Source organism: Danio aesculapii, chromosome 7 (assembly GCF_903798145.1).
Source record: "Danio aesculapii chromosome 7, fDanAes4.1, whole genome shotgun sequence".
NCBI lineage: Eukaryota > Metazoa > Chordata > Actinopteri > Cypriniformes > Danionidae > Danio > Danio aesculapii.
The window spans coordinates 8,797,256-8,825,115 of record NC_079441.1 but is presented as its reverse complement, the minus strand read 5'-3'; the positions used below and the strand labels follow the sequence as shown (position 1 = coordinate 8,825,115).

At 36.5% G+C, this 27,860-nt stretch overlaps 1 protein-coding gene and 1 pseudogene across 4 annotated transcripts in view; both read right to left on the bottom strand.

The window, feature by feature from the left end:
- The window catches only part of LOC130232628 (aryl hydrocarbon receptor nuclear translocator 2-like), a 37,810-nt pseudogene extending 37,621 nt beyond the window's left edge, over window positions 1–189 (bottom strand).
- Window positions 190–14,661: 14,472 nt separating this feature from the next.
- arnt2 (aryl-hydrocarbon receptor nuclear translocator 2) overlaps window positions 14,662–27,860 on the bottom strand; it is a 183,145-nt gene continuing 169,946 nt past the window's right edge. For all 4 annotated transcript variants that reach the window (XM_056461014.1, XM_056461015.1, XM_056461017.1 and 1 more), the window contains 2 exons: window positions 18,605–18,750; window positions 14,662–16,062 (listed from right to left, as the gene is read on the bottom strand). In XM_056461014.1, the coding sequence (XP_056316989.1) occupies window positions 15,964–16,062; window positions 18,605–18,750 (245 nt within the window). In that variant the 3' untranslated portion in view covers window positions 14,662–15,963. The remainder of the gene's footprint in view (window positions 16,063–18,604; window positions 18,751–27,860) is intronic.

Here is a 27,860-nt window from a genome sequence, read left to right as displayed (position 1 = left end):
ATATAGTAAGCTTAACGTTGCAGTTAGGGGTGTAATGGATTACGGTTGATGGATTAATAAATCTTTTTTACTTGTAGATTAATCCTAAATTTGTAACGCTCACAGAGAGATCTTCTCTGTTGTTCTGCTAAAGAGTAGGGGTGTAACCCCGGTGTCCTGGCCAAATTTCCCCCATCGGCCTGTACCCATCATGGCCTCCCAATCATCCCATCCACTGAATTGGCTCTGTCACTGTCTCTCCACTCCACCTATAGCTGGTTGTTGTGGTGAGCGCACTGGTGCTGTCGTCCTAGTGGATGCTGCCACTGTGGCGGTGTGGAGAGAACCCCCCTCATAATTGTGAAGTGGCTTTGGGTGTAGGCCATACAAGATAATGGCACTATATTAATACAAATTACTTACTACTAACTTTAATTCTTAAATCTGGGACCTTATTCTTGAAACAAAAAATGACCAATAAAAAGGTGGTGAAGCACCAAAGTGGGCCCATATTAAAATTAAGTTTGAATACTAATTAGGCTGTTGTTGTTATCCATGAATTTTCAAAGTACTTTTTACAAGAGACCCTAGAAAACTTATGAAACTCTAAATGTACTGCTCAGTTTGTTATTGACCTAACAAATGACAATAGACTTCAGTTTTTCATTTAAAACTTTACCAGATTCCTATTTTATTTCTAATGAAATTCATTCATTCATTCATTTTCTTTTCGGCTTTAGTCCCTTTATTAATCCGGGGTCGCCACAGTGGAACGAACCGCCAACTTATCCAGCACGTTTTACGCAGCGGATGCCCTTCCAGCCGCAACCCATCTCTGGGAAACATCCATACACACTCACCACACACATACACTACGGACCAAATTTAGCCTACCCAATTCACCTAGTACCGCATGTCTTTGGACTGTAGGGGGAAACCGGAGCACGCGGAGGAAACCCACGCGAAAGCAGGGAGAACATGCAAACTCCACACAGAAACGCCAACCGACCAGCTGAGGCTCGAACCAGCGACCTTCTTGCTGTGAGGCGACAGCACTACCTACTGCACCACCGCGTGGCTCTCTAAGAAAATGTAATGTAATACATTTGTATTTAAATGTTGTTGTTTTTTCATATTTCTTTACTCAAAATATTTTGGAAATTTTTTGGTACATCAAAAAGCAAGGGCGTAGATTTGCTTTTGATATTGGTGGGGACCTAATTTGACACCATCCCACCCCCAATTGTAAAATTAAAATGTAACTTCACAATTAAAAATGTCTGACAAAAAGAAGTTTAATAAAGACCTCCGTTAACTGAGGGCGTATTTGTGCGTAGTCACTTACCACCGCATTCGAACACATTCTTGCAAGTATAATATTGCCAGTTATGCACTAAGCTAAAAGATAACTTTACATGTCTATGTTCTTTTCCGTCTCTGCAGTGTGCAACAGAACAGCACATGTTCCATTTCACACATTAAAAAAAACGTAAATAAATAAATCAAATGCAATTAGTAATAAAAGCAACATTAAATCAAGCAGTCTTATGGTGCAAAATGATATTTACATGATTTTACTCTGAAGGAATGAATGCAGACTGGAAAGAGGGAGGCGTATGACACAACCATTTTATCACAATCGTTGTGTTTTCATTATTGTCGTGGAGGTCAAACCTAAAACATTTTTTTTATTAATTGCACATCAATGATTACTATTATGATGGACTTGACTTTAAGTGACTGACACTTTCTTTGAAATGTAGCTGCTTATGTCCATGTCTACCTGAGTCTTGCACAGTGTCACAATCACAAGCAATCTAATCCTTTCAGATCGCTGGTAAACACACAGATCACATAGAACTACAAATCCTGCGGTATATGGACTACAAGATCATGCAACAACACAACACCAGCTCCAAGTCTCCATTGATTAGACTCACACAGCTGAAGCTGCTCATTACTGGACTATTTATTCTGCACACAAACATACAGAAGTTGCTGAGTCTTGTTATACTAATAGTAAACCTTTCCTACCTTCCTTGTTTGTTTTTTGTTTACGTTGCCTGCTGCCTGCCTGTACTGACCATCTCCCTGTTATTTGAGTACGACTCTAGATTTCCTGTGCACATCTGTTTGCCCCTGTGTTGACCATTGCTTGCCGGACCATCCTGCTAATAAATCCTGCGTTTGCATCCGTACTTTCCTTGCCAGCGTCCACCTCATATTACACAAAGAAAGCCTGACTGGAAAATTTCCATAAAGCATTATTTTATTTTGGAAGGTGATTAAATTATTGGTGGGAACATTTGAATAATTTGCGGATATTGGTGGGGACATTCCCCTTCGTCCATGCTAAAAAGCTGCGGTCACACTAGAGTTTGAGCAATGCGTAATTCTGTCGTGCGGTCGCTACGAAAGGGGCGGGATTAAACAAGATGATTAGACTTTAAAAAAAGCAAGCGATTGCTCCATGTTTAAAACTTTCTGTCCGGAGAAGTAATTTTTGATCCTCGATTGGTCTCACGCAGTCAAGTGATGCAAACTTTGCACTGCAGCGACCTGCGAAACGTGACGCAGACCCTGCATTTCCGGTCTGACGCATTCGCGTGCGTATGAATGGAAGTCTATGGGAGAAAAGCCCAGTGTGACCGCAGCTTAATTCTACACCCTTGTCAAAAAGTGTGGTTATGATGACCATCTGACAACCAATAATTCAAGAGTTCCCACTTAGATATGCTTGGCGTTTAAAGCAGGTTTGGCATGCTGTCCCGGGGAGGACCCTGATCTCGGAGATATTTGAGCCCAGGGCTCCCAGCCCCAGTCGATAAGCATATCAGGAGATCCGAGATCAGGTAGGTCTCGAGAGCTCCCCCTTTAGAAAAGGGAGGAACAGGAGGAGATGGGGTGGAAGGGGGGATTCTTCCAATGAAGATAGAGCAGTAGTGAGAAAATGATCCATTTATAGTAAACTAGGATCACTCTGATTGAATTATTACTGTATTACAGATGAGTGGCCAGACGTGCTCAATCATATCACGTGCTCCTCTCGAAATTAGTTTATGAAACTTCACTTAAATAAAGAAAATAATTTAAACTAATCCAGCTAAAAAAAGTGTTTAAAATGTCTCTAAAAAGCAGTATTATAGCTCATAATTAAATAGAAAATTAGGCGAATAACTGCAAAATGGTCCGCTTTTTGAGAAAAAAGAACCACCCCTTTCACTGGCCTGGTTAGCCAGCTAAAATAAGTGGCACAATTTCTACCCATTAATCTGACACCATGCATCTTTTTTCTTGACTGTTTGCTCATCACTTCAAGAACACACCTGAAATCAGCAAGGCAGAGGCTGACGTTTTTATTTGTCACTCAAAAGTCGTTTTAATGGTTTTATTTCAAAAACGTTCTCCGAATGTGCGAAACTCAACAGGGCCTGACCTGATCCTGTCAGATGTGACGGTTTACTGCACGCAACATTAAATGAACATTGGTGGAGTTCCAAACACACAAACAGGATTTGATTGCATTGCTGCAGGCCTGTACCAATGTGGAATGAAACATTTATTGTACATTTACAACTCCTCTGAACTTGAAACATGAAAAAATAATCATGTTTGCATGTGTGTTTTTTTATTTCATCTTTTTGAGCTTAAATTGAGTCTTATGAGTCTGAGTTAAACAGAAATTGCTTTAACTACATGCATACTGAGTGCAATTAATGATTCATTCATTCAGTTTCTTTTCGGCTTAGTCCCGTTACTAATCAGGGGTCGCCACAGCGGAATGAACCGTCAACTTATCCTGCATATGTTTTGCGCAGTGGATGCCCTTCCAGCTGCAGCCCATCACTGGGAAACACCCATACTACTTCCATTCACACACATACACTACGGACAATTAGCCTACCCAATTCAACCTGTAGAATTCACAGAAAATATCCAGTGAGTGGCAGTTCTGTGAGCACAAATGCCTTTTGATGCCAGAGGTCGAAGGAGAATGGCCAGACTGGTTCCAGCTGATAGAAAGGCAACAATAACTCAAATAAACACTCGTTACAACCGAGGTCTGCAGAAGAGCATCTCTGAACACAGCATCTCTGGCTACAGCAGCAGAAGACCACACCGGGTGCCACTCCTGTCAGTTAAGAACAGGCAACTGAGGCAACAATTCACACAAGCTCCCCAAAATTGGAGATAGAAGATTGGAAAAATGTTGCCTGGTCTGATGAGTCTAAATTTCTGCTGCCACATTCTGATGGTCGGGTCAGAATTTGGCCTCAACAACATGAAAGCATGAATCCATCCTGCCTTGCATCAATGGTTCAGGCTGCTGGTGGTGGTGGTGTAACGGTGTGGGGGATATTTTCTTGGGACACTTCGGGCACAATAGCACCAACTGATCATTGTGTCAACGCCACAGCCTGCTGGAGTATTGTTGCTGACTATGTCCATCCCTTTATGACCACAGTGTACCCATCTTCTGATGGCTACTTCCAGAAGGATAACGTACCATGTCATAAAGCGTGAATCTCAGACTGGTTTCTTAAACTTGACAATGAGTTTCACTGTACTCAAATGGCCTGCACAGTCACCAAATCTCAATCCAATAGAGCACCTTTGGGATGTGGTGGCCGACAATCTGCAGCAACTGCGTGGATGCTATCATGTTAATATGGAGCTAAATCTCTGAGGAATATTTCCAGTAGCTTGTTGAATCCATGCCACGAAGGATTAAAGCAGTTATGAAAGCAAAAGGGTCCAACCCAGTACTAGTAAGGTTTACCTAATAAATGGCCAGTGAGTGTATGTGTGTGTGTGTGTGTTGTGTGTGTATATATATATATAATATATATATATATATATATATATATATATATATATATATATATTACAGTTGTGTATATATAGATTACATTGTGTATATAGGAATATAAAGTAAAGAATATTTAAAAAACCTCTAAAAAAAAAAAAAAATATATATATATATATATATATATATAAAATATATATATATATATATATTAGATTTTTTTCTCAAAACTTATGGCATTATTTGCTTCAATTCTTAAATTCAAAGTATTGAAAGTAAAGTTTTGCCATTTTTGAATACATTAGCCAATCTCTTTGTCTAGTGAAAGAACTTTTAGCTTAGCATAAACCATTAAATCGCATTAGACAATTAGCATCTCACTCAAAATGAAATAATAAAAATAATATAACTTAAATAAAATACTTAATAAAACTTCTGTAGTTGCATCATGTAATACCAAAGGAAAATGAACAGTTGCTATTTTTGGCCAATATGGCTAGAACTCTTATTTCACTGCAACAAGACAGTCAGACAGTTACAGCTCATCCAGAACGCTGTGGCCAGAATTCTGACCAGAACCAGGAAATCAGAGCAACATCACACCTGTCCTCAGGTCTTTACACTGGCTCCCAGTTACATTCAGAATAGATTTTTAAAGTATTATTACTGGTCTATAAATCACTAAATGGCCCAGGACCTCAATACATTATAGATATGCTCACTGAATACAAACCCAACAGATCACTCAGATCTTTAGGATCATATAAACTAGAAATCCCAAGAGTTCAGTCAAAGCAGGGTGAATCGGCTTTCAGCTACTACGCCCCTCGCTGCTGGAATCAGCTTCCAGAAATGATCAGATGTGCTCCAACATTAGGCACGTTCAAATCAAGACTGAAAACACATCTGTTTAGCTGTGCCTTTATTGAATGAGCACTGTGCTACGTCTGACAGATCTCACTATTGTGTTTCTCTCTTCTTTTTCATTCTTTTATAACACATTGATCTGCTTTTATGCTTATTTATTTTTTAACCATTTTTATTATTTGTTTTTATTTCTCTTATACTTGTTTCTTTTATTCCTGTTTATGTAAAGCACTTTGAATTGCCACTGTGCATGAAATGTGCTATATAAATAAACGTGCCTTGACTGGTAATAATTAAAGTAATTTTGCTGCCGTACCATGGCTGCAGCAGGCACAATGGCAATTTTGAGCGAGATGCTAATGGTCTAATGCATTTCAGTGATCTCTATCGAATCAGATTAGTGTAGTAAAACAGTGGAGTTTGTTCTTTGTTAATCAATTCATTTTATTTTTTTTACCTTAGCTTAGCATAAGTCAGTGATTTTGATTAGACCATTAGCATCTCACTCAAAAATGACAGATTTTGATAACCTTCCTACTTAAAGCTCTAACCACCTCTGTGGTTAAATCATGTACTAAGACCAAATGAAAGTTATCAGTTGCTTTGTTACGCTGATATGGCTAGAAATATACTCTTATTTCAATGAAATAATTAAGAAATGTTGCTGCTGTACCATGGTTGCAGCAGGCGCATTAATATTTTTGATTAAGATGCTAATGGTTTAATCCAATTCAATGATCTGATTTGAATTGGATTAGTTACTAGAGTTAAACAGCGGAGTTTTGCCATTTTTGAATCCATTCAGCCAATCTCTTTTTCTGGTGGAAGAAATTTTTGCTTGGCTTAGCATAATCATTGAATCAGATTAGACTACTAGCATCTCACTCAAAAATGCCAATATGTTAGAAAATATACTCTTATTTTAACGTCATACCATGGCTTGCAGCAGGTGCAATGATATTTTTGAGCAACATGCTAATGGTCTAATCCGATTCAATGATTTATGCTAAGCTAAGCTAAGCTAAAAGTGCTCCCACCAGCCCCAGAGTTTGGCTGAATGGATTCAAAATTTATAAAACTCGAATGTTTAACTCTGGGAAACCTTTTTAAATGAGGGTTAGCTTAGGATATTTTTAAATAAAAGAGAAGAGTATTAGTTTATGAGTGTACCGAATCCTGTTATTTAAAAAAAACAACAACACATCATGCCGTTACAAGACGTGACTGAAAACCTGCAGGAATTCAGACTTTGCACTTTGACCTGTGAAGAGCGTCTCGGGTTTCTGTCCTGAACATCTGAAATGTCATCCGAGCGTCTAATCAAAGAGCATGGAGATCTGCTGGAATGCTGGAAACATCTGAAAATTAAACCGAGAGGCACGCAATCAACGGGATCCACCAAGCTGCTGTTTACGCTTCTGGCCAGTCAAGTCATGTCATGCTGTAACACCCAGAACAGCTCGTGTCAACATTTCTGACAGCGTACCGAAATATAATTATATGAAGAGCTGATGTCTCCCCCGTGCACGTGAAAGACCATCTGGAAAAAAAATGAATGACTTGCTATTTTCACGTGAAACTTATCATATGTTATAACATAAGTGTGCATGAACTTTACCGTATGGGACACAACGTTACGTAACATCCGAATGATTTTCTGAAGGCAAGACACTGCAGTAAGGTAAACAGACATTGACTTGCAAATACAGCGGAGGAAATAAGTATTGAACACACCGTGTTTTTTCCTGAATAATATTTCTAAAGCAGCTGTTGACATGGAATTGAACCAGATTTTGGTAAAAACCCAAACAATACAAACATACAAACAAAACAAAACAAAAAAATCTGAAAAATAGTTGTGTAATAACAATAAGTGAAGTTTCACAAACTAATTTCGAGAGGAGCACGTGATATGATTGACTGCAGCTGGTCACCAATCTACAATTGTTAGTTAGCTAATCAGATTAATCCAAACTTACTATAAGTAGCCTAGCTAGAACTACTCTCTTACCTTCATTTTCTAAGAAACCCCCCATCCACCCCATCTCCTCCTTACCACAGGGAGCTCTCGAGAACCACCTGATCTCGTACTCCCCTTACATGCTCTATTGACCAGGCGGGAGCACTGGGCTCAACTATCTCCGAGCTCAGAGTTCTTACCCGGGACAGCATGCTAAACCTGCCAACAGTTGTCAAACAATATCTAAGTGTGAACTCTTGAAACGACACAGGAAGGAAAGTACTGAACTACCAACACAATCTCACGACAATTTGTAACTTTTTGATTTAGTGGCTAATTCGTACGATCTAATCGTACAATTTAGTACGATTTGCTCATCCCCCAATGACGGTTGGGTTTAGGGTTGGGGTTAGGTGCCACACCTCCTTTTTAAAATCGTACAATTTCGTACGACTGAACTCGTACGAATTCGTACGAATTAGCCACTAAACTCACAAAATGTAAAATACTTACGTTTTCTCGTGAGATCAGGCTGGAACTACTGAAACGTATTTAATACCTCATATAAAGGCTCTGTTTGGTGATGGCAAGCTTAAAGACGCCTCTCATATGGAGAATGATGATGTCACATGCATTGCTGAGTTTTTCACAGACTTCAACAGAGTGTCAAAATCTTGATGGTTCTGTGGGTCTCGTCTATCAAATTTGATCTTTATCTTGTATTTTCTATCGGATTCAGATCAGGTGATTGGCTGGGCCATTCTACAGCTTGATTTCTTTCTCTGAAAGCATTTTGAGAGCATTTGTATGTTGCTAAATCTGTTTGCAGGACCCTTAATCCAATTAATGAGGAGGAACACCTGCTGACACTGGCGAACGGTCTTCATAACCAGATGGCTTGATGACTACATGAACCACTGTTTGTGAGTGGAAGGTGGGAGAGCCTTAACTTGGGACCGGAAATTGTCAGGTTCCGGCTAGTCCAAGAAAGGGTGAAGAGACAATTGTGACCTGTCAAGGAAGCATGAGTCATTACTCCCACTCTTCTTAGTGGCCTTATTGGTTGACTGGATTCAGACTTCTGTCTTCCATTCCATCTCAAGCAAGGATCAACGTTTATCTTTTTTTCATTACTTTATTAATGATTATTTGAATCAGTATTCAATCTTTAAATGATTTCGACTAGGTTAGGTTAGGTCACTTTATACTCTAATGAATAGAGTTAACACATTGCTTTATATAAGAATATTCAGTGCGTTTGCCTGTCTCTTTGTAACTCTATTTTCAAGAGCCACCAAACCAGGCCAGAGGTCATGGAGACCTCGAGTGGAACTGAAGGGCTTGATGATTGAAAACAAATGTTTTCCTATTTGTATTGCTATCTGTTAATGTTGCTGTTTTTAAATCATTTTATTATCTGTTTTTATGTCTCTTATTCCTGTTTATGTTATGCACTTAAATTGCCACTGTGTATGAAATGTGCTATAGAAATAAACTTGCCTTGAGAGTTTGCTTGGCTGTGTTTTGGATCATTGTCTTGCTGAAATGTCCACCCTGGTTTCATCTTCACCCTCCTGCTAATGTAGATTTTGGACTTAAGCTAATGTTCATTTAGACTGGTAAGAAGCAGAGGGTTGCTGAAGAACTGCTGAGAGATTTCAGCTGCTGTCTGGGCTTTCCCTGCTTTTCTACACCTCCCTTTCTTCGTGTGTTCAATACTTTTTCTCTGTGTCATTTCATTTTATTACACATAACTTCATTAGTAAACTAATTAGCTTTGTTTTCTTTGCATATATGGATTTCTTTGGTTGTTACCAACTTCCTGTGAAAATGCCAAGTCAACGACACCTTTACAAATATGTTTACTGAGAAAAATGTTCAGAATGTCTTGTTTTGTGTTCAACAAAAGAAAGAAATTTGAAAGCATCTTGGTGAGGGGAATTGTCATTTTTGGGTGAACCGTTTCTTTAAGCGTTTCTATTGTTAAACTTTAACAATCTGCGTCTGTAGATTTCAATTACCCTGGAGATTCTTAAAGAACGTTTTCTCAAAATGAGTGTTTTCTCCTGCACTGAGCCACATGTTCACCCAGTTTTATTCATAACTATAATCTGAAGATTTTTTTAACTGTGGAATATGTGCATACATATATTGCCTGCACTCTAATAGTTGCTAGCTTCTTTCAACCCAATTCTGTGTGCAATACGGTCTAAACCAACTGCTGGGTTAATTTTTTGAATGAATAGTTTAACCCAATGTTTGGGTTAGTCCATATTTTACCCAAATTGGGTTTAAATAATCCATTAATTCTTAGAGTGTGATTATTCATATATTTATTTTCCTTTGGCTTAGTCCCTTTATTCATAAGGGGTCGCCACTGTGGAATGAACCGCCAACTTAACCAGCATTATTTTTACACAGCGGATATCTTCCAGCTGCAACCCAGTACTGGAAAACACCCATACTCTCCCATTCACACAAACACACTCATACACTATGGAGCCGGAGCACTCAGAGAAAACCCACGTCAACACAGGGAGAACATGCACACTCCACACAGAAATGCCAACTGGCCCAGCCGGGACTCAAACCAGCAAACTTCTTGCTGTGAGGCAACAGTGCTGACCACAGAGCCACCGTGTCACCCCAGAGTGTGATTATATGCATTTTATTATATGAAAATTATTGTTTTCTGAATTATAATGTGCTACAAATAAATCTCTGTGAACACCTCTAATATGTCAGAAAAATGAAACCATCTTAAACCATTAATTCTATCATAAAAATATGCAAATGAGTGAATGTGTATAGCATCATTGCATATTTACACACTTTTTACAATTTTTTTGTAATTCCTAATGCAATCAATCAACTGGGAAGTTATGGTGATACGTTTGATTTTTTCCCTTTTCACCTGCAGTGTTTTGCCCTGAATTAATCTGAAAATTGCCCATTATTCATGTGTGAAACTTAATGATACCATACTTTTTAATTATAACTATTTAAAACATACTTTCACTCATTTAAATAAAGCAGAAAGAATAAAAATATCTGATGAAAAACAATAGCTGACAAAAAAAATAAATAAAAATAGCTACGGGGACTAACATGTAAATAAAATGAAAGTTAAGGGATTCAGTCCTCATTAGAAATGAGTACACCCTTCACAAATCTCTCTTTTAAATTAAGATTTTACACAGGATGCTTTACAATAATTGATTTGTGCATATTCATCAGATAAATCAGTACCATAATAAGTACACCTAAATTAATACTTTGGGAGAAATGTAAAAAATAAATAAATTAAATAATAATATTAACAGACAAATTAAAAAGAAACATAAAAATATCTATATTTTTTTACATTTTTGCAATAACTCTATTAGCTTTAAATGTATTTCTAACTCTTATTTAAATTAATATAACTGTTTAATAAGCCTGTTTGGTTTAAATGCTCCAAGAATTGTTGACAACAACCACAAATCAGAAAAGTTGGGACAGCATGAAATATGCTAATAAAAATATAAAAGTAGTGATTTCCAAATTTACTTTGACTTGTATTTCATTGCAGACAATATGAACACAAAATATTTGATGTTTTGTCTGTTCACCTTCATTTAATTTGTAAATATACATCCTTTCCTGTCATTCAGACCTGCAACACATTCCAAACAAAGTTGAGACAGGAGCAATTTAGGGCTAGTAATCAGCTAAATTGGTTAATAATGATGTAAAACAGGTGATCTCAACCAATGATTGTAATTATGATTTGATACAAAAGCAGCATCCAAGAAAGGTCTAGTCCTTTAGGAGCAAAGATGGGCCGAGGATTGCAATTTGCCAGCAAATACGTGAAAAAATTATTGAAATGTTTAAAAACTATGTGAGGATACAGGTACTTGACTGGCCTGTCTACAGTCCTGACCTGTCTCCAATAGAGAATCTGTGGCGCATTTTGAATGCGACAACGAAGACCCGGTTCTGTTGTCCACCTAAAAACTTGTTTGCAGGAAGAACGGGACAAACTTACACTTGAAACACTTTATCACTTGGCGTCTTTAGTCCCTAAATGTTTTTATTTGTGTTTTCCATACTGTCTCAACTTTTTCTAATTTGGGGTTGCATATTCACGGAGAATAAAAAAATGTAATATTTATTCTCAAAAGGAGGGATACTCTTTTTTTATACTTAAAGATACATATTAGTACCTAAACAATAAACAGTATACTGTTTAGGTACTAATATGTACCCTTTAGATACGAATTTGTACCTAAAGTGAAAGCTTTACACCTTTTATTTTGACAGCGCAGACTTGTCCAATCATTTGACCAATCAGAGCAGGGCAGCTTCTCATACAGGCGGGTTTTAGAGAGATCCGATCCATGAACCAACCATTTCAGACACTGAGAGAAAAGAGCTGATGCTGCAGTAGATATTATGAGAATATTAAAGTGTTTTATGACCTTGGAGGAAATTAAAACTACTATACGAAAGTCCAAAACAACATTAAAAACATCTTGCCACAGCCATATCACCCTTCAGCTCAAGAGCGGTTACTCACTGAAGCCAAGCAGGGCTGAGCCTGGTGAGTAACTGGATGGGAGACCACATGGGAAAGCTAGGTTACTGTTGGCAGTGGTGTTAGAAAGGCCAGCAGGGGGTGCTCAACCTGTGATCTGTGTGAGTTCTAATGCCCCAGTATAGTGAAGGGGACACTATACTGCTCAGTGAGTGCCTTTTTTGGATGAGATGTTAAAGTCCTGACTCACTGTGGTCATTGAAAATCCCATGGTACTTCTGGTAAAGAGTAAGGGTGTAACCCCACTGTCCTGGCCAAATTCCCTCCATCAGCCTTTACTTATCATGGCCTTCAATCATCCTCATCCACCGAATTGGCTGTATCCCTGTCTCTCCACTCCACCAATAGCGCAATGAGCGCACTGGTGCTGTTGTCCTGCTGCTGTCTCATCATCCAAGTGGATGCTGCACACTGGTGGTGGTGTGGAGAGACCCCCCTCATGATTGTGAAGTGCTTTGGGTGTATGGCCATACATAATAAATGCACTATAGAAATACACATCATATTATATTAACAATTTGGCAAGATTTGGCAACGTAAAGAACACAGCACAATCTGTTTGAATGAAATCCACATATTCAGAATGAGAATTTATTGTCACGAGCACAATTCCTTGTCATGAAGTTACACAAAATAACAGAAACACATTTACACGATTTTTATACAATCCTAAAGTCATTGTAAAATGGACAGACTAACTAAGTATCGAGAGTTAAATATGTACTCAACATTGCACACAATGATATTAAACCTACACAAGTGTGTGTGTGTATATATATATATATATATAGCTGTATGTGAAATAAAACATGGTCTGACATACATTAAAAATCACATTATTTACATTAAAACATCCATTTGATTTCCAAAAAAAGCTGTCGATTTCGTGTCCAGGTCTTTCCATCAGTCCATTTCTGTGGCGTGATCCGTTAATCCAAAAAAGGTCTCCGTAAGAATCGCAACAACCAGCGTAAAAATGCTTGAGATTTCTGCTGCATCTTCTGGTGTTGATTATTTGACAAAGTGACATTGTTGCTAGTGTTTTTTATTGTTTTTTATTATTTTTTGCATTAATGTAAATCAAATACTGTTTTCGTTTTTACATCCGTCTACATTTATCATTGATTAAGCTAGGTTATAGACATCACTACATAGACTACATTTTACACGGTAAGCGTAAAAATATCTCAGCGATTGTTTTTTTTTTTCTTCTTTTTGTTTGTTTTTCAGGTCAGCAAGATGCTGTTTGGCAATGAAAAAAAAACGAGGTGCAACACTTGAAGAAAACAATCCTTCACATCATGAAAGATTCTGAAAATACTTCTGTACCATAAAAAGTCCGTAAGGAAATCTCTTCGTTATATATATGTGTAAGTGTGTGTGTGTGTGTGTGTGTGTGTATGTGCGTGTGTGTGTGTGCGTGTGTGTGTGTGTGTGTGTCTGTGAAAATTGATTTGGTGAATACACAAATGGAAATATGACACAACAAAATATTGCGTCATGTTCACATTTCACCTAAATTAGGTGCAAAATTAGCCAGATTTCAATATAAATTAGTCTGATGTGTAGCAGTTTTATTATTTAAAGTCAACTGCTCAAATAATCTTGCACTTCTACTGCTCACAAAAACCCCCTATAAATGCAAATTCATTTAAAAGACCATCTTTCCATGTTTTTTTCTACTCAAATCAATAGCAATTAAAGGGACAGTTCACCCAAAAATGAATGATTTACTCTTTTAAAACTTTGAGATTCTTCAGTTGAAAACAATAGAAGATATTTTGAAGAATGCTGGTTGCTTGCAGCCATTGACTTCCATAGTAAAAAAATACAATGCAAGTCAATTTGTGCCAGCAACAAGCATTCTTCAAAATATCTTATTGTGTCTGCTACACAAGACAGAATCTCAAATAGGTTTTGAACAAGTGAAGGGTGAGTAAATGATGTCTGTTTTCATTTTGGGGTGAATAGTGTCGTCACAATATGAGAATTCGGTACCAATATATAAAAAATATGTCCATTTCCCGCTAACATTTGAGCGCTGTTGAGCACATTCTTAAACAGCTCTGACTTGCCGTTGTGTTCACATGCTCAAAAGAAATGATTGTGATTGGCCGTGAAGGTCATCAGTTCATTGAGCTCACTGCTGTTTTGAGTGTAAACACAGATACATTTTAAAGCTGTGATTCATCAGCCGATCGCTCCTTTGTCAGCTTATAAACAAACCAGCCGATCGACGTGACTTTGAAATGCTCCATTGGTACCGAATTCCACTTTTGTGACAACCCTAGGGGTCTGTCATGCCTTCACTGTAACAAGTTGACTTAGAAGAATGCACATTGCTGGGATCCATTGACTTCATTTTATTTATATATATATATATATATATATATATATATATATATATATATATATATATATATATATATATATATATATATATATATATATATATATAATATGTGAATGTATATATATATGTATGTATGTATGTATGTATGTATGTATGTATGTATATAAAATGAATCCCAGCAATGAGCATTTTTCAAAATATCTTATATTTTGTGCTCCAGATAAGAAACAAGAAGAAAATAGATTGTGAACAGGGCTAAACAGAGCTTATTTGCCATTGTGTTCACATGCTCAACAGAAATGACAGGGATTGGCTGTGAACACAATGGCAAATCTGCGCTGTTTAAGAAGGCGTTCAACAGCGCTCAAATGTTAGCGGGGAATGGACGTTTTTACAAAATTTCAGTATCGATTGGTTCCGAATTCCAGTATTGTGACAACAATACAACCAGTATGGTGAACCATACCTTCACTGTAACAAAAAGGTTGACTCAGAAGAATGCTCATTGCTGGGATCTATTCACATCCAAAGTAGGAAAAAACAATACAATGGAAGTCAATAAATCCCAGTACAAATCGGTACCGAAATGTAAAATGTCCATTTCCCGCTAACATTTGAGCGCTGTTGACTGCGCTCCTAAACAGCGCCGAATTGCCATTGTTTCACATGCTCAACAGAAATGATTGTGATTAGCCGTGAAGGTCATCAGTTCACCAAACTCACGGCTGTTTACTGAGTGTAAACACAAATACAGAGACACTGGAGCATTTCAAAGTCACGTTGATCAGCTGGTTTGTCTATAAGCTGACATATGAGTGATCCACTGATGAGTTTACGACTTTAAAATCCTCCAGTGTCCGTGTATCTGTGTTTACACTCAGTAAAACGGTGGTGAGTTTGGTGAACTGATGACCTTCATGGCCAATCACAGCCATTTCTGCTGAGCATGTGAACACAATGGCAGTTTAAGAACGCGTTCAAATGTTAGCGGGAAATAGACGCATTTTAAATTTCTGTATCTATTGGTGCTGAATTCCAGTATGGTGACAACTCTAGGGGTGAACCATCCCTTTACTGCAACAAAAAAAGTTGACGCAACTTAAAATTGTTAGGCAATTTGCTGCACAACTTTTTTTTTTGGAGTTGACTCAACTTGTAACCCAATTCCTGCACTTAACTCAATTTAAGTTGAGTCAACTAAGCCAACTTTTTTATTTACAGTGTTTAATCACTGCATGATGATGATTAAACATTGAAGAAGAGCATCACGACTGGGGATATACATAGATTTTTTGTGTGTTTTTAACTGAATGTGTGTGTGTGTATGCAGAGATGTGTTTCAGCAGCGTCATGTGCGTCAGGTGTGAGATGAAGGTACTGCAGTCTGAACCCAAACAAACAAAAAGATGCGTGTCCAGTTACTCAGAGAATGGTGGGAACATGCCGAGGTCAGCAAAGTCCTCAATATTGTAGTTGGTTGTTCCCTGTGTTGGGTCACCCGGCATCGGCAGCATGTCCTGTGCACACAAACACAGAGAGACGTTACATCAGACTGTCCTTTATAATCTGCTTTTGTCAATCTACTGTAAAGAAAACAGTCACAAGGGGAGTTTGGATGAACAAGCCACACTGTAAAAAATGCTGGGTTCAACACAATCGATTGCTTCGGGACAACATGAAGGAATCAAGTTAAATGATTAGTTTTTACACATTTAAGTGGATTGAAAACAATGAAGTTGTCCACCCCCATGTTTTGCAAGAAGGCAAAGTTCGCTATTTATTTGCAGGAAATTATACACATGCTGTTTGAAAACAATGCAACAGTACCGCTAGGCTGACTAGTGGTTGACTAGGCCCACAAGGAATCTGCGCACACAGATATCTGCAGATTTTTAGCCCATCATAGAGTCTATTCATTTACTTGTGTAAATGTGTGTACATTTATATTTAGTCCATTTTGAAATTAATTTCATTGATATTATTAACAAATATGAAAATGTTCATATGATTTATTTACAATACAGTTTGTAAAGTAATATGTTCTGTCTTTTAGTAGATATATGAGAGACTTGCTTTGTTTAAGGGGTTTAAAATAAGTGGATCTAATTGGATTTTGCATTGTAAACATTAAATAAAATGTATTTTTCTTTATTTCATATATTTACTTTTTAGTTATGATACTCCTAAAATCATTCAGCATGAATCCTCAGATTTTATTTTTACAAACAGTGTTTCTACAGGTTTCATCAAGTCAAATTTAAGACTTTAAGACCTTTTTAAGACCATTATGAAAGAAATTTTAGATTTAAACAAGGCTAAGCAATAAGGATTTTTTTCTAATGGTCCAGTTAAACCATAAAAAAAAAACAAATGTTGGAAGGAAAATATATAAACCATATGTTTATAAACATAAATAGAGTAGGTAAATAGAGTTAATCAATAAGAGTTAATAAATAAACTTTTGGTAAAACGTTTTGAGTGTTAGGGATTGGATAGGTGTTGGCCTGACTGGGTAGTTTTACATGGACATAGGAAAATTAAGACCTGTTTAAAATGATTTAGGACATACAACACAATATTTCAGTGAATTTAAGACTTTTAAGGCCTAAAATTTAGATTTTGAAATTTAAGACATTTTAAGACTTTAAGACCCTGCAAACACCCTGTACAAAATTCCACAGAAATAGCTAAAAGTGTCCACAGATTCAGTCTGACCCTACCAATAACTCATTTTAGTGTATAACAAATGCATTGTCAACACTTTCATTTCGTTAATAACGCAACATTAGCATGGGCTAATTTTTGTGCAGAATAAATGTAGTCAACACACTGATCATGGCTAGTACTACTAAGAATGTAACTAGCTGACTAGTCTGTGCAACCCCCACTGTCATGAGGGAGATATGGCTGGACGACCAACAGAGAGAGAGAGAGAGAGAGAGGGAGAGAGAGAGAGAGAGAGAGAGAGAGAGAGAGAGAGAGAGAGAGAGAGAGAGAGAGAGAGAGAGAGAGAGAGAGAGAGAGAGAGAGAGAGAGAGACCTGTGTTTCTGCAGTGATTGGGATGGAGAGATGGCGTTGAATATATGCATGAAATCAAAACAAACCCTATTGATTTAGTTAGCTCACATTGCTAGATTTGTGAACAATTCATCTATGCATGTCATTAAGGGAAAAAAAAGGTTGTAATCTTTAATTAAAATCTGAAAATTCACTTCCTATTTGTTTTCAGTTGAACTGTCAGATGATGTCTGTCTGAGGTATTGGGCGTGGCTAACATACTTAACCACGCCCCTCCAACTGTCAAGTGTTGAGAACAAACAGGAATGATGAGCAGAATGTGTATGTTTGGTAGCAATAACTCTCTCCAGATCTTTCTGAATGAAGCACCTACTTTACTACACCCAATCAGATCGCAGTAGAAAAAAACAAGCCCCGCCCACTGTTTTCTCATTCAATATTCCGTTTCTCTAGGAACAGCGTCACAATACAAAAAAAGATAGTCGCAGCTTCCGGTTCATGTGGACTTTAAACACTACTGATTGGCCACTGAGTTCACATGCTTATCAGAAAAGACTGTGATTGGCTGTGATGTTCATCGCTTTAACACTCTTCATTAATGTTCACTAAGTGTCTGTGTGTGGGAGGATGTGTGTTTGAGTTTCTGTGTAAGTGTGTGTATGTTTGAGAGAGTGTGTGTCTGCGTCTGAGTTTGTCTGTGTGTGTAGGGGGGGCGTTTGAGTGTGTGTAGGTGTGTTTGTGAGCATGTATAGATGTCTGTGTCTAAGTGTGTGTGTGTTTGTGTGTGTGTGTGTGTGTGTGTGTGTGTGTGTGTGTCTGTGCGTGAGTGCCTTTGTGTTTGACTGTGTGTCAGTTTGTGTATGTTTGAGTGAGTGGAAGATCTCTGTCTGGCTGGACTGTGAAGCTGTGTGTGTTGCCATGAAACACCTCTGACTGGCTGGACTGTAGATGTGGATATGTGTGTGTGTGTTCACCAGAAAGACCTCTGGCTGGCTGGCCTGTGTGTGTGAATGGAGGTGTTTGAGTGTGTGCGTGTTCACCTGAAAGACCTCTGTCTGGCTGGCCTGTGTGTGTGGATGCTGGTCTCCAGCCTGCTGACTGTGATGTTGACTCTGCCACTGAGACCAGACCTCAGACGGACGACCCTGGAACTGACCACCGCTCTGACTGCTCTCACCAGACACATCTGCACACAACAACACACACAGTGAGAAAACAGCTCTGAACACACACACACACTTCTTTTTGTATACATATATATATATATACATATATATATATATATATATATATATATACATATATATATATATATATATATATATATATATATATATACATATATATATATATATATATATATATATATATACATACATATATACATACATACATACATACATACATACATACATACATACATACATACATACATACATACATACAAAATGATCCGCCCTCCTGTGAAATCCTTTCTTTCAAATATTTTCCAAAATATATTTAACAGATTCAGGACATTTTTTTAAAGTAATTCCTATACTATTTTTTCTTCTGGAGAAAGTCTTATTTGTTTTATTTTGGCTAGAATAAAAGCCGTTTTTAATTTTTTAAAAACATTTTAAGGTCAAAATTATTAGCCCCCTTAAGCGATAAATCTGTTTAACACACATTACACACATGTGAGCACAGATAGACAAGTACACAGACAAAAAGATATACACGTAGTTTGTTGAAGTCAGAATTATTAGCCTTCTTTGATTTTGTTTTCTTTTTTAAATATTTCCCAAATGCTGTTTAACAGAGCAAGGAAATTTTCACAGTATGTCTGACAATATTTTTTCTTCTGGAGAAAGTCTTATTTGTTTTATTTCAGCTAGAATAAAAGCAGTTCTTAATTTTTTAAACACCATTTTAAGGTCAAAATTATTAGCCCCTTTAAGCTATATATTTTTTCTATAGTCTACAGCAGTTTCCCAACCCTGTTCCTGAAGGCACACCAACAGTACACATTTTCAACCTCTCCCTAATCAAACACACCTGAATCAACTCATCAGAACATTAGAAGAGACTCTAAAACCTGAAGTTAATGGGACAGATAAGGGAGACATTCAAAACATGTACTGTTGGTGTGCCTCCAGGAACAGGGTTGGGAAACACTGCACTACAGAACAAACCATCATTATACAATAACTTGCCTAATTACCCTAACCTGCGTAGTTAACCTAATTAACCTAGTTAAGCCTTTAAATGTCACTTTAAGCTGAATAGAAGTGTCCTGAAAAATATCTAGTCAAATATTATTTACTGTCATCATGGCAAAGATAAAATAAAACAGTTATTAGTGATGAGTTATTAAAAATATTATGTTTAGAAATTAGTTAAAAAATATCTTCTCCCCATTTAACAGAAATTGGGGAAAAAATTAAACGGGGGTGGGGGTGAGGGGGGGCTAATTATTTCAGACTTCAACTGCGTGTATATATATATATATATGTGCACTGCTCACAATAAGTTAGGGATATTGTTATTTACATAAGTGCTTTTCCTATTTGCTCTGAATTTTAATGAAGTAAAAGTTCCCTTTGGTATTACTAATAATGTATGAGTAGAAACACCATTTTCATTAGTTTAACATTTATTACCCCAAAAATTTAGACAATAACAAGGATAGCCCCAAATTGATAATGACAAAAATTGCGTTTAGTAGCGTATTGTCTGTGTGCACACACACACACACAACGGTAGTCACCATGCGCAATTTAAAGCAAAACTATTGGCCCTCAACAATATTTTCATCCAATCAGCTTTCTTATGTTTACAATCACTCTTATTGGTTGGTGATTGTTGTTTCGTGCGCAGTGAGCAGTGAAAATAAATAATGGCACAGTGGCCAACCAAAACAATATTTGTATTTTCAAATTGGGAAACAGGCAGTCACGCACATCTTCATCATTCAAAACCACGAGTAAATCTGATAATGGGCCTGATCAAAAGAGATTTCCAGATGATGAAACTGTGCGAACGGATCAGGATAGCAGGAGACAGAAGCAAAGCGATCTCAAGTCAGCCAGAAAACATAACAGAAGAGGAAACTGTGGGCTCTTCTTGAAGATTAGACTGAGTGAGTCATTTCATTATTTATTTTTCACTTGACACATAAAAGTTTCATGAGACTTATGTTTGTAGCTACATGGTTTTATTACGCATGACTGACCTATAGCATTATGGCACAAAATAATTAAAGACTTTTTAGAAATGTGATGCTCTTTTTTAAGCTATCACCATTTAATGACGTCATGCTCCAGGAAAACTGAAATTGTTTGGTGGACGTCAGTCAAATTCCTGATTTTGTTCAAGGAATTCTTCATTTACAAATTAAGCACTGATGACATACGATAGCTTCAAGCGGCAACCTCCCGCTCTCCCTCGGGAAGCCAATACAGAAGTAACTGAAACTGCAATTCATCAAAATTCCACTAGTCCTGGCTCCATAATAGAGCAAATAGCAATTTAGCCCACTGTTAGAATGGCCAACTTTACAACAGAAAAAAAGGTGTTTACAGCCTGGTACAAAGAACGATTTTGGGTCATATAGCTATTATTACCCTCCATGACAACTGTGAGGGGGGTGAATTTTTTTATAACTCTTCCATTTCCTTTATATTAGGTTATATTAAGTTTGCATAATTAAGGGCGTGGCCACTTGAGTGACAGCTAGGTCTCGCTGGTCGCCGTCACTTCACCTGAGCTGAATCCGGCAGATTAGCCACTGATCTCGGCATATTCATCGTATTTTTGTTTTGTTTTATGTGGCTTTACACAGTCAGCTGCTTTTTGGACTTATTTCCTACAATTATCAGATGATATGGGATGCTGTGTGCATTTAATTGTGCTCACAAACCATTCACGTGGCCTCGTTTCCCATGTGAGTAAAGTTAAATACTTGTATACCATCTCTATAAATGTATTTGCTTTATTTAAGATCATTTATCATTTATAATTTTAATTTAGACCTGTAATTCACACCAGAATCTGACAGATTGATTAGCTGTAGGCTCTAGAACAGTCATATGAAGCGTTATCATACAGTGTTATGCTGGAGTTCATCAATAGTCTTGCATTTACTAACACACACTATAATTGAAGTGTTTGGACGTATTTCGCGTTTTCCTCCTGTAGAAAAACGTCACAAGAACACTGCTTAGTGGCTCAATGTATTACAACAGTGTTTTTAAAAGTCTAAACACTTTACTGATATAGTGTACAGCCAAGCACATGTGGTCAGAACACAAACGAGTCGCAGGTAATAAAGTATTAAGCGTTTCTCCCAAAGTAAAGTTTGTCTGCCAGGTCTAAGCAAAATGCCAGCATGTGTCTGTAGCTCCGCTCACTCTCCGCCTCTTTGCCCTTGTTTGGTATCCCGCCGTCGGTGCGATGACGTGCAAACAAAATGGCGACGGTTGGCCGCGCCTACTTGTAGCTTCTTTTGCAGTGTTCAGAAACCTATGGGTGACGTCACGGATACTACGTCCATATATTTTACAGTCTATGGACAGCTCTAAAACAATCACAGGGGGAACAAAACTGACGAAAGAATCTTATATTTTCACTTCCCAACAAAACATGTTTAGACTTCACAGCATAACCCTCCACATTAACTCTGACAGCCTCTGTCTGAATGAAGCGCGTGTGTAAATCTCCTCAACCGTGACCTCCATCTCACTCAATTTACACCCAGGAGAAGAACGGAGAAGCGTCCGGAATCATCCAAACGCCCTCATCTGGAGCTTCTGCAAACACGGGAGGACACACTGCTGCGGGGCGCAGGTGTCAGAGAGCTCGGGCGCTCCTCATATCCTCCATGATGAGGCGGTGATTTGAGGTCAAACTTCTCATTTCCACACCACCAGAGAGACGCTCTGCTGCGGCTTCATTCTGCTCTGTCTTTCCCCGGAGGTCCAGCCGATGCGCCTCGTAAATCTCTCCATCAATTTTATTTTATTTTTCTGTGTGTTAGTCTTCGCTTTGTGTTTGTCTCCTCTGGCCATCTTTCTGCGTCCTCATCATCAGACTGTGCTTCGTGTTGTCCCTTGGTGAATCGGTGAAGAAACACCATTGGACCATTGCATGTGATTCAAAACTGTTCGTGGCGTGATAAAGGTTAATGGCGTTCAAAAACAAAACAAAAAAAGAGGTAATCTTCTGATTTTTGTTTGAACGCTGTTTAACTGATGTGACAACACAATCTCACGGCAATTCGTAACTTTTTGATTTAGTGGCTAATTCGTACGAATTCGTACGATCTAATTCGTACAATTTAGTACGACTTGCTCATCCGCCAATGACGGTTGGGTTTAGGGGTGGGGTTAGGTGCCACGCCTCCTTTTTAAAATCGTACAATTTCGTACGACTGAACTCGTACGAATTAGCCACTAAACTGTCAAAACGTAAAATACTTACGTTTTCTCGTGAGATCAGGCTGGATGTGAAGACAAATGCTGCTCTTGAAAGCAAGTTCAACTTTAACTATACAGACTGTAATTAAAGTACAAATGAAATTAAACTACGCATATTGATTTGGTTAGCTCACATGAAGACATTAAGAAAAAAAATGTTTGCCCGTGTGATCTTGAAATATGAATGTACTTCCTGTTGGTTTTCAGTTTTTAAGGTTTAAGACACCCTGGAGTACATTTTTGAGATTTTACCAGATTTGTGTGTGTTGATCATCAGTTAAGACAACGTTAGCTCCTTTCAGCTTTAATTGTGGGGAAAACAGGATAATTTGGAGCTTTTGACAGCTAATTTCATCATCTGGGTTTAATGTAATTTTTGGGGCGGGATCAAAATCGGTGATGTAGCGCGAATCTGCTAGTGGAGTGATGACGAGTCGGTTTCTCATTATTGTTCATGGCTGAGTTTTCTTATCTTATGAGAAGACCCTGCTTCCTAATTTATCATGAGAGCACGTGCTTTCCAAAGGCAAGGCAGAGCTGCTAAGCTGTGAGACCCAATGACTTGGTCAGGCCGCATCTGCACATGGCTTAGGTTGTATGTATTTGTTTCCATGATCCACGGTGTTTGTTGCATGTTTTTCCCCTCGATGCTGTCCAGGCCGATACAGCAAAGCTGTTTGTGTGCAGCAAGCATTTCTGTCGGGAGAGTTGTACGAGAATTGGAGAATGGCGGACTTTGTCTTTTATCAGTTGAGTTTGTTACCATTCAGACACATCACCTATATCAGTGCTGCTGTGTTCACCTATTTTTAAAATTAAAACTAGCTGGCAGGGCTAATGGTTGAAATAGATAGGTCAAGAGACCTGCTGCACTGCTATCCACTGTGTCTGCATTCAGACCCAGGGATTCAGGAGGAGAGACGTCCACATTATTTATAGTGTTTATATAAAAACGATTATATGTATAATGATATAACAAATTATATCTTATCTATCTATCTATCTATCTATCTATCTATCTATCTATATATCTATCTATCTATCTATCTATCTATCTATCTATCTATCTATCTATCTATCTATCTATCTATCTATCTATCTATCTATCTATCTATCTATGTGTTTGTGTGTGTGTGTGTGTGTGCGTGTGTGTGTGCGTGTGTGTGTGTGTGTGTGTGTGTGTGTGTGTGTGTGTGTGTCGTATATGTAGCAGGGCATTAAATAACTGTTTATTTCTTTGCATTTTAACTTTGTAAACTATAAAATCATGGGTCTCCTCATAGTTTGTGTCTCAGTTTGTTAACCAACTAGTTGTTCACTCCCCTCTTTCTCCCCTGCTCTGCCTGCCACACCCACTCCTCCCTCTTCTCTCAGAGCTCCACTCCCATCATGAAGCATTTTTGAAAATATTCTGAGGTAGACTTAAACTGAAAGAAGGGGGTTTCATGAGCATTTAATTGTCAAATAACATCTGTCTGTGGTATTGGGTGTGGCCAACACTCTTAACCACGCCCCTCCAACTCTCAGTGTTGACAACAAACAGAAATGATGAGCAGAAGGGGTCTGTTAGATTGTGATAACTCTCCCCAAACCCTTTCCCCCATCTTTCTGAATGAAATGCCTACTTTATTACCACTGTTATTATATTTAGATAAAGTTCAATTTCACCCGACTGCGATTAAAGGGATAGTTCATCAATAAATGAAAATGTAAATTCTTCTTATTATTATTATATTTGTTAGTGCAGTTTGATTAATTAGTATAAACTTTAATTAAAAAAAATTAAATGCATTCAATTAAATTCAGCCAATCATTTTCAGCTACAAACCAAAGAAATATGTCTAATGTTTAATGAAAATAAAAAACACACTAAAATAACATTTATCTCAAGCTATATATTATTATTGTAATATTTTAATAAAGATATATATATATATATATATATATATATATATATATATATATATATATATATATATATATATATATATATATATATATATACAGATATATATACAGATATATATACAGATATATATATATATAGATATATATATATATATAGATATATATATAGATATATACAGATATATATATATATAGATATATACAGATATATATATATATATAGATATATATAGATATATACAGATATATATATATAGATATATATATATATATATATATATATATATATATAGATATATACAGATATTGAACTTTTTATCATTTAAAAATGATTACACAGTAAAATAATCCTGGTTGCATTAAGTTTTTAAGCTGAATCAAATTAACTTTATGAGTCCATTGAACTTATATTATGTTAACCTTACTGAAAACAGCTTGTGTAACTTTTAAAATTAAACTAGAACATAATAACTTAGTTTAATAAGTTACAATAACCTAAAAACCTAAAAACATGTGCTGTCAGGACTAATTAATCATATTTAAAAAAAATGACAGTGTAAATTTGACAAAATTACTAAAACTGAATTTTTTCAAAGAAATAAAATGAAAGAAATTTTTGTTATTATTTTTAAACCTAAAGCTAACAAATTGAAAGCAGTGCTGAAATAAATGTATATATAAAAGTTATTTTACAAAAACAGCACTGTTTCTAGAATTAAAAAACTAAATTTAGCAAGGAACTCTTGCATGATTACTTAAAACTAATAAAAAAGCTAATTGTTTTGCAATTTCCATTAATCATTTATTTTTTAGCAACATAAAACATGATATCTCCAAATTACTAAAAAGAAGTCTAATTTTACGCACACACAAAAACATTAAAAACAGTACTGTGAACAAAACATTATAAAATGGCTTATTTGAAAGCCACTTAATTGCAAAATAATTTTAAAATCATTTGAAAAAAGACTCTTATTTACACTGAGCAGATTTAGTTACTGTGACCAAGAATAAAGCGCAGAACACCACAAACTAAACACCCAAACACATGAGCTCCGTTTACTAGCACAAAAAAAAGGAGGATTAAATGGATTAATTCCAACGCTGCAGTCGTTTCTTCCTCCTGTTCAGTCTGAGTGAGATAAAGATAAATGCTCCTTTTTTTCTTTTTCTTTAATGACAGTGTATTAAAAAAGAATTATCTGGACGAGGCTTCATTCTGGCTGAAGCCTGGAGGGCCTGAAAGCCATTCGACGGCCGATACACTCCAAATCCAAGTGGCTTTTTAATGTCACCTATTTAACATGAATGACTTATTAAATGGCCACACTAATCACATTGAGAGAGAGAGAGAGAGAGAGATTCCCTCCAGGGACACAACAATGAGAGAAATGTCATTCGGAGTCTCGGTACAAGCTGTAAATTCAATTCACTTCATAGAGCTTTCAATGTGCTGGGGAAACCAGAGGCCGCTTTTTAGATGAGAGAGAGAGAGAAAACCCTTACAAAAGCATGGAATTGAGGTGCAAAAACACATAATAAATTGTTTTTTTATACCCTGTGGAAATGCCGTTCACATTATTTTCAGAATAATGAAGTAATGGGATGTTAAAAAAATCTCTGCAACCTTTGACTTCAATATGTCTAAGAAATAAATGAATAAATAAGTATGACTGCATTAAACAGGACTGCATCAAATGGTCACATTTTTGTGCTAGAAATGTATGCAAATGAAGGCTTATTTGCATATTTCAACATTTTTGTCTTTTAGTCTAATGTAAGAGAAATAAAAGCTACAAAACTATGAAATAAAGTCAAAAAAATTACATTTATATTCAGTAGAATTCCTGTTTTGGTTGTTTACTGTATGTTTTTAATATGAAGAAATGAGAAACTTCCCTCTTTAACAATCTTTGAATTCAATATGTTAATAAATAAATAAATAAATAAATATGACTGCATTGAACTGGACTGCATCAAACTATCATTTATTGTGCTAGAAATGTATGCAAATTTGAGAATATTCTAATGAAGCAATGGCTTATTTGCATATTTCAAACATTTTGTTTTTTTATAGTGTTTTTTGTTCAGTCTGATGTAAAGAAAACATCCAAAAAACACTTAAATTTTACGTTTGCTTGATTCATTTGTAGATTTCAATTATAACACAGAGTTTTAAAGGTTGCTTTTTTTCAAAGTATTTTTTTAAGAGAGAAGAGATTTTGCAAATCCATGGAATCGAGACAGAAAATAAAGATTACACTCTGTGGAAATCCTCTTTTGGTTGTTCACTGTATTTGTTTTTATATGAAGTAATAAGATACACCCAAAAACCCCATCTTTAAAAACATTTGACTGCAAAATGATAAAAAAAAACAACAACAAATAAATATAACTGCATTGAACTGGACTGCATCAAACGATCACAAGTTTGTGCTAGAAATGTAAGCCAATTTGCTAATATTTTAATGAGGCAATGGCTTATTTACATATTTAAAACCTTTTGGTTTTTCGTAGTGCTTTTTGTTCAGCCTGATGTAAAAAAAAATAAACATCCTATAAACACTTTTAAGTTTGACTTTTGCTTGATTCATTTGTAGATTTACATTACAACACAGATTTTTAAAGGTTGTTTTTCTTAAAATATTGTTTTAGAGAGAAGAGACAAAATTGCTAATTATTCACTGTACTTAATTAATATAAAGTAATAAGACATTCGCAAAATCCCCTCTTTAAAAACATTTGACTGCAAACTGTCAAAAACAACAACAACAACAACAACAACAACAACAACAACAACAACAACAACATATTTTAATTATATATAAAATAAATAAATTTTGAACCTGACTGCATCCAAGGATCCCATGATTGTTCTAGAAATGTATGCAAATTTGCTAAAATTTTAATAAAGCAATAGCTTATTTGCATA